General features: G+C 43.8%; 1 protein-coding gene across 1 annotated transcript in view; it reads right to left on the bottom strand.

Annotated features, from left to right (window-relative positions):
- Positions 1 to 156: 156 nt before the first annotated feature.
- Positions 157 to 7,873, bottom strand: part of WWP1 (WW domain containing E3 ubiquitin protein ligase 1) — a 100,729-nt gene continuing 93,012 nt past the window's right edge. The window contains exons 18-24 of the mRNA XM_077270778.1: positions 7,728 to 7,861; positions 7,489 to 7,629; positions 4,308 to 4,428; positions 3,230 to 3,334; positions 3,053 to 3,149; positions 2,900 to 2,972; positions 157 to 1,157 (exon numbers count right to left, since the gene is read on the bottom strand). Of these exons, the coding sequence (XP_077126893.1) occupies positions 1,058 to 1,157; positions 2,900 to 2,972; positions 3,053 to 3,149; positions 3,230 to 3,334; positions 4,308 to 4,428; positions 7,489 to 7,629; positions 7,728 to 7,861 (771 nt within the window). The 3' untranslated portion in view covers positions 157 to 1,057. The remainder of the gene's footprint in view (positions 1,158 to 2,899; positions 2,973 to 3,052; positions 3,150 to 3,229; positions 3,335 to 4,307; positions 4,429 to 7,488; positions 7,630 to 7,727; positions 7,862 to 7,873) is intronic.

The following is a 7,873-nucleotide window of genomic DNA, read 5'->3' as shown; positions in this document are numbered from 1 at the left end:
GCAAGTGCGACGCATGTCCATGCGCCCCCATGTTAAATATAGGGGCGCATGACGCATGCGGCGACGCTGTGGCGCAGACCGCAAATGTGAACGTAGACTTTCATAGCAGTTTACCCATTGTGTTTCTCCTACGACCAAAGACCACACAAAACAAAATGAGGTTAAAAATTTTTTATTCAACTTCTGAAAGGATTTGCATTGTCCTTTCAATATTCATCCAAGACATGTTTATTTTTTCTGTCTTGTACCTAAAAATCTTGCTCATGGCATCGCACGCCACTTGTTCACTCGCTAACACTTCCAACTTAAGGGTGGAAATCACAACACGTTGCGGAGCAACATAACTGTGACCCCTTCATATTAAATGTTAAGAATCGTGATAAAACTAATTTTGCGCGGCTCCACTCTCGGCCTTGGCTACTTTTGCTCCATTCGAAAAAAAAAAAAAAAAATCGGCTATCACACTGAAATAAATGAAGGACAGAACTGTGCGGATTCTGCCATCTTATAAAGCCAGCAGCTTTCTCTTGTACATTTTACTCAAAAGATTTTTTTTTGTAACTTTTTAGTAATTTTTTTTTGGCATTAGCTTTCAACAGCTTTGTTGGCAGCCATGCAAGTAACATCTGTGGAAAAGATGTCGTATGTGAACAGCCACTGTTTGCAGGTTTTACTGTACTGAATAAAGCAAGTCCAGGCCTCATCAAATGGCTGTGATGTCTTATAGACCGAGAACCCTATAAAACTAGAGTTCTCGGGACGTACACGTAGATATATAAATTTTAAAATAAAGATTTTCAGTCAGCATTTAAAATTAAAGGTTATTTTTTTCTTCTATTCAGTCATTTTGGAGGAAAAAAAATAAATAAAAATAGAAAAGGCTAAAGTGTTTTGCATATCTATGTGGAAGAACAGAAATCTCTACGCATTAGTATCAGAAAGATTACTGTACAGACTACACAGCTTATGTACAATTAAGAGTGTGCAATATTACTTGGCTGGGCAGAAAATAGATGTCCATAACTACTCAATGCTCCGTCCTCGCAGCAGCAGCTGCTCATTCTTGTCCAAAGCCTTCTGTTTCTTCAATGGCAAAAAGCAGCTTTTCTTTTAACTGTTCGTAGCTTTTATATGGTGGCAAATCCAGACGATTGAAGCTGTAAAGGAAGGGGAAGAAAACTTGGTGTAATTAATGACCATAGTCATATTGTATACACGACTAACGTATATCTGAACGCTGTCCGGCAATGTGTTCTGCAAAGGTCACGATCACGTTAGAAGGCAAGAATAGTGCGGCATCAAAATGGCAGAAACCTTAACCTTGACGGACCCCATCAGAGATGAAAAAGGGTCCACTAAAACGCTCTGGCTTCTGCTAAAAGAGGTGATCCACTACCGCACATCACCTCCTTAATCAATTATTTAGTGCCCTACAGAATGTAACAATGGATACTCCCTGCCCACAGCGGCAGCGATGTCAGCGAGACCCATAAGGTTTTCATTTTCAGTCAATGGAACCGTTTATGGGTTTAATTTTTGCTAGGCGAGACTACGCGTTTACTCATACAATTTTGGGATTGATAGGACATTTTGATGTTTTTTTGGGTTTTTTTTTATACAGCATTTTCCATGGTATTGCAGAGACCAAAAAAAAAAAAAAACATTCTTCATTTTTGAATATTTTTCTGTTTATGGTGTTTATGAAGAGGGTTAATTTTGATAGATCAAACTTTTCTGAACGTAGTGATACAACATGTGTTTATTTTTTTTCATTTTCGCTTCACCCACGGCTGTTAAAGGAAGGTCCTGGCTATAACACATAGCCATTACCTGCCGGATATGGGGCAAGCTCACCCAGCTAACCTGCTTCGTACACCAGGATACATGTAAGGTTGATGTTTGTAACTGGGTAAAAAAAGCCGAAACATCACCAAATAAACATACAATTATTTCTGTAACTGAAAATGCTTTAGCAGAAGGGAAAAAAAAATGTTGTGTTCTTATATCTAAAGCTCCTATCTGCTCAGATCCAAGGCTGCAATTGCTGGTAAAGGTGCTTTTAATTAATACATTATAAAAATCGAGCAAGTAAAGAGTAACTGAGCTTTTTTATATTTAAATTATTAATCAGTCTTTGCTAAATTATAAATCTTTATATTACCTTATTTCGCTTCCTTGCTAAAAGAGTTGCATTAACGGCTTTGTTTAAACACTCTTCCTGCATGAGCATCTGCTCGCCTCCCCATGTTCAGAGTGATTGTGTATGTAAATGGCGTGTGAGTAGTAATAAATATGCCAAGTATGGATAAGGGTTATCAATTTTAAAGTCCCTAGAGCATTGTTTAAAAGGAACCAGTTAGGTCGGATAATGCTAGAAACCTGCAGAATAATAGCGTTATGAAGGTGACCGACTACTTTTCTGAAAGTACGGCACCTGGGAGAAAAACTTTATTCCTACAGGGTTCCGCCGGCTTTCAGTCATACAGGTTTAACTAGTGTGGCTACAGTCACCACTCACAGCATTGTGAACGGTGACTGTAAGTACAACCCGGCACTGTGACCGACAGCTAGCTGTGTACTGATGCACTCCTGAACCGGCTGTCAATCAGTGACGGGGAGTACTTCTAGCTCCTGCTCACACTATAGCGAATGGTGACAAGAGCCGATCCAGAGTGCCTGTATGACTGAAAGCCAGCGGAACCCAGTAGGAATAAAGTTTTTCTCCCAGGTGCCCGGCAGGAATACAGTTCATTTTCTACCAAGTGCCGCACTTTCTGTGAAGCGGCCGGGCAACATCATAACGCTATTATCCTGCAGATTAACTGTATATATGCAGGGCAATAGTATCATCCGAACTGACGGGTTTCTTTCATAGGTTTTCTGCAAAATTCAAGCTTACCATGTATGACTTCTTGGCAGCCATGTTTCCTTCCCGACTTTTTCAATGCAGAACTTCTGCGGACCGTTGCTTCCTGCAGTGATAATAAAATGTCAAGATTTCCTTTCTGAACAAAGTATTTACTGTGTTTTCACCTGCACATCTAACACATACCCATCAACTCAGCAAATCCACCGAGAGGTAATCTACAGGTGCCGGTGACGAACTGCAGCAACCGCAAGCGGACCTCATTGTCCATCTCCTTCACAAACTGAAAGATAGAAAGAAATTCAATATTATCCAATGATGACAGGAAGAATTCATCTGGGCAGAGCGAGACTGGTGAATTACCTGCCAGAACCAGATGATCTGTTTGCTGTTTCTGGTGTAATGGCGGTAGACTGTGTTCCGCTGCCAGTCTGATAGATCTACTTCTTGCATACCACACAGCATTACCTGTGCAAAAAAAATATACAAGTCTGACCACAGAGAACGTCTGCATTTACCCTCACTATCTTCCAGCACTTTCTACAAAATGATAGGCACACTATTCTGACTGCACCCCAGTATTAATAAATCTCACAAATTGTGCCGCACCTGAACACTTAGGGCCCGATCGATCACTTTTTTTTTGTCTTGTAATCATTGGTTTCTTAAAGGGGTTGTCGACTACTAGGACAAGCCCTTCTTGATCAAAATGTTTGGCGTCCATAAAATAATAAAGCCTATACTCCCCTCCCGTGCCGGCGCCGTTCCAGCGGTGTTGGCACTTGCTCTCCCTGGGGCTCCCGTGCGGCTGATGTAATCACGTCACCCCGGCGCCCAATCAGCATCACTGTCCCCGCCTTCGGACAAATCAAACATGAAGAGGAGGCGGGTACAGTGACACCAGCGGTGATTGGGCACCGGCGCCCCAACAACAAGAGCCCTAGCAGGGCGAAAGCAGACACTGCGGGAACGGCACGGGAAGGGAGTATAGGCTTTATTATTTTATGGGGGCCAAGCGAGGGGTATGACAAGAAACTGTCTAAGTAGTGGACAACTTCATTAAAGTCATGTGCTATGATAATATATTACAATGCTTCTGCAAACAATTCTGGTGTACATAAAATCATTGTGGGGGGAAGATGAGGAGACTGGAGTATTTGTATTTGCAAAATTGACGAATCGGCGGCAACCATCTGGAAAACAAAAACGCGCAAGCATAGAAATCATGCAAGGTGAACACATTAGGTTTAAGAAAAAAAATGAATAAAAAGAATTTAGCACAAATCCAAAATAGGCAAAAACACCAAAAACAGACAAAAAAACGTGATGCAATAATGAATCGGGCCCTAAAATCAGATATTGTCGGGTAGGTTGTATATCTGCGTGCTACAGGACAGATGTGTATATGTATACAGAACATGGGCGTTTATAGAAGACGAACCTCTAACTCTTTTTCATCAAAATACTGCAGCCATTGTAGTGGGACAACGGCATTAAAGCCATCGAGAAAAGCTTTGGTTTGTTCTTCGACGCCTCGTGAAAATCTCCACTCGGCCATCAGCCTAGAAGGGAGGAAGAAACATGTTCAGAACAGGATTCATCACCCAGGTAAACAGCAGAATTACCAGGATATGCAAAATGGCGGCCTGAGGGTTACACAGCAAGAGTATACAGCATATATACACCAAGAGCGCACTGCAGGCTGTCATGGCTGGGAGGGTTTACACAATACAATATTTCAGATTGGAGGAGTGCAGCTTTCTAGAGATGTAGTTTTTAGTTTCTCGAAGTCCTTTCACAAACTAATGATCACTGGGCCACGGAAAGGTGGTATAATATATGGGGACAGCACGAGGGTCCTAACAACTGCCCTGCCCCTTCCAGTCTGTACCGGCCGACGTGAAAGGACCTTGTATATAATCCATTGGCACTTATTGAGGTCACAAATCTGCCTGTGCAACTAAATTTTTAGTAGACCTATAAGAAAAACCAAAGCTGCACGTTCCATAAGTTAGATAACCCCTTCAAAAATGGAGAAAAGTCTAAATTAAATTTGTTAGTATTATTTGGGCAAATACCGTATATACTCGAGTATAAGCCGAGATTTTCAGCCCAAATTTTTGGGCTGAAAGTGCCCCTCTCGGCTTATACTCAAGTCACGGTCGGCGGGTGAGGGGGAGAGGGCGCTGAGGCATACTTACCTGCTTCCGGGGCTCCTGGCGCTCCCCCTGCCCGTCCCACGGTCTCCGGGTGCCGCAGCTCTTCCCCTGTTCAGCGGTCACGTGGGACCGCTCATTAGAGAAATGAATATGGACTCCACTCCCATAGGGGTGGAGCCGCAAATTCATTCCTCTAATCAGTGGTAACGGTGACCGCTGACAGAGGAAGAGGCTGCGGCACCCGGAGACCAGCTGTCCGGGAGAAGGAGCCAGGGACGCTGGGGAGCAGGTGAGTATTACATAGTTACCTGTCCACGTTCCACCCGCCGGGCGCCGCTCCGTCTTCGCGACCTCTTGTTCTGACTGTTCAGGTCAGAGAGCGCGATGACGTACTAGTGTGCACGCCGCCCTCTGCCTGAACAGTCAGTGCAGAGAGACGCTGGGATGGGACGCTGAGGAGCTGCAAGCAAGAGAGGTAAGTATGTGTTTTTGTTTTTTTTTATTGCAGCAGCTGCATTGTATATTGCACAGATTTATGTGGAGTATCTATGGGGCAACGGTGCAGAGCATTATATATATGGCACAGCTTTATGTGGAGCATCTATGGGGCCATAATCAAAGGTGCAGAGCATTATATATGGCACAGCTATCTATGGGGCCATAATCAAAGGTGCAGAGCATTGTATATGGCACAGCTATCTATGGGGCCATAATCAAAGGTGCAGAGCATTTTATATGGCACAGCTTTCTATGGAGCATCTATGGGGCCATAATGAACTGTGCAGAGCATTATATATGGGGCAGCTTTATGTGGAGCGTCTATGGGGCTATACTGAACGGTGCAGAGCATTATATATGGCACAGCTTTATGTGGAGCATCTATGGGGCCATAATGAACGGGATGGAGCATCTATTTTTAATTTTGAAATTCACCGGTAGCTGCTGCATTTTCCACCCTAGGCTTATACTCGAGTCAATAAGTTTTCCCAGTTTTTTGTGGCAAAATTAGGGGGGTCGGCTTATACTCAGGTCGGCTTATACTCGAGTATATACGGTATATCAAAAACAAGATAAAAATATATATCTGTCCAACTGTTCAATGTACTTTTTGCACAACTTGCCGTTCCCTGACAAGGAGCTTAATGCCAAAATTCACAACAGGTGTTTAATCCATGAATCGCCCAAAAAATGTCAGGGTTCAATTAGAGTAGGCATCAAAGAGTCCTCCACATCACGCTGTTCACACTGACATGACACCAAGAGGACCCCTAACAAGTGATCCACAGGACCTCACCATTGTGAGGCCTCAAGCAGGATGTTCTCAGATGGACGTGGCCACTGAGCCTGGAGAGTCAGAGTCATCATCAGGGTGTAACAGACTGGAGAAGTCACAGAAAGGCAGAGAAGTGGACGTCCTTTGGCCACATCCTTCGGAACCGGATGATGAATGCCACACAACTTCAGGCACATTTAAGAGAGGTGTCATATCAGACCATTCAAAACCATTTACCTCACCGTGGTCTGTGTGCTAGATGACCTGCAAGGGTACCTGACCCCACCACCAGGCCAGGAAACATCTACACTGGCCGAGGGACCAGTGGGACTCAGTGCTGTTCACTGATTAAGTCAATTCATGTAGTGCAGAAATGATGGCTGCCAAAGATGTTGGAGACATCAAGGAGAACGCCATGGATCAGTCACTGTTGTGACCAGACGAGCCTTTGATGTTGGTGTTACTGTGTGTGCAGAACTGCCCTACACTGTGTGAATGGTACAGTGACAAGCCCCTACTACTTGAACATCATCATTAATCCTGTCATTGTGCCTCTGCATGAACAACCCAGCCTAATTTCATCTCCGTGGATGACAATGCTCCAGCTCATCAAGATCGCATCATTAGGGAATGGCTGCTGGAGACTGGGGCACCTCTAATGGAGAGGCCTGCACTTTCTCCAGACCTGAATTCCATAGGGAACCTGTGGGATCAGCTGAGTCGGCGTGTAGAGGTTTGTAACTCTGTACCCCAGAGCCTCAATGACCTGAGGTATACATCATACTTATCATAAATGTTGGGGGTGTACTCATATAGGGTGTGTGTGTAAACAATCTGCAGGATTATTAGCCTGTTCTAGTGTAAGATGGCTGCCGGACAGGTCTTCGAAGGGAGATATGCATCATCGAGCTTGGTAGCCTCAGTGATGTAAACCCAAAAATCAGAACCCGTGTGTGCGCATCAGCAGCTACCCGAGAGTGGATCCCTTACTACATATGACGAGATATATATGTTTACACACACGTGTATATCTATATCGATGCAAGCCTTCTCTTAGACATTACTTCATGAAGTGGGTGACGAGTGCCCTGCTTCATCTCTGAAGAATAAAGGCGATCTGCACGCTAACCCGCAGCACACATTGGATGATTAGGTTATTATTTTGGAGACCCACTTATGATAAAACTCACCCAATGTATTCCTCCTTGTTCTCCTCAGTAACAAGGATATTGGATCCCCCGGGTTTGAGGTCATGGGACGTGACTTTTCCTAGTATCTCCATATCCACAGCAAAATACATCTCCAAGTTACATTCTTCAATGTTATTGTCTCTGGAAATAAGCAGCACAGAAAAGTTCACAAACATTATGGAAATATGCCGAAACATGGAAGATTTCCTTCTCTTATGTGTACCAATCCACGCACTTACCGGATCCATATGAGGGAGTTGTAGAACTCTGGATCAATGGACTCCAGGTCTTTGATAGTAAGCTTTTTGCTCAACATCCGTTTGTAGAATGGAAGGGAGAATCCTGTATCGATGAATTTGCCGTGGAATAAAGCCTGGAGGGAAAC

This window comes from Ranitomeya variabilis, chromosome 6 (assembly GCF_051348905.1).
Source record: "Ranitomeya variabilis isolate aRanVar5 chromosome 6, aRanVar5.hap1, whole genome shotgun sequence".
Taxonomy (NCBI): Eukaryota; Metazoa; Chordata; class Amphibia; order Anura; family Dendrobatidae; genus Ranitomeya; species Ranitomeya variabilis.
Note: the sequence above shows the minus strand (reverse complement) of the source record. Positions and strands in the feature narration are given on the sequence as shown.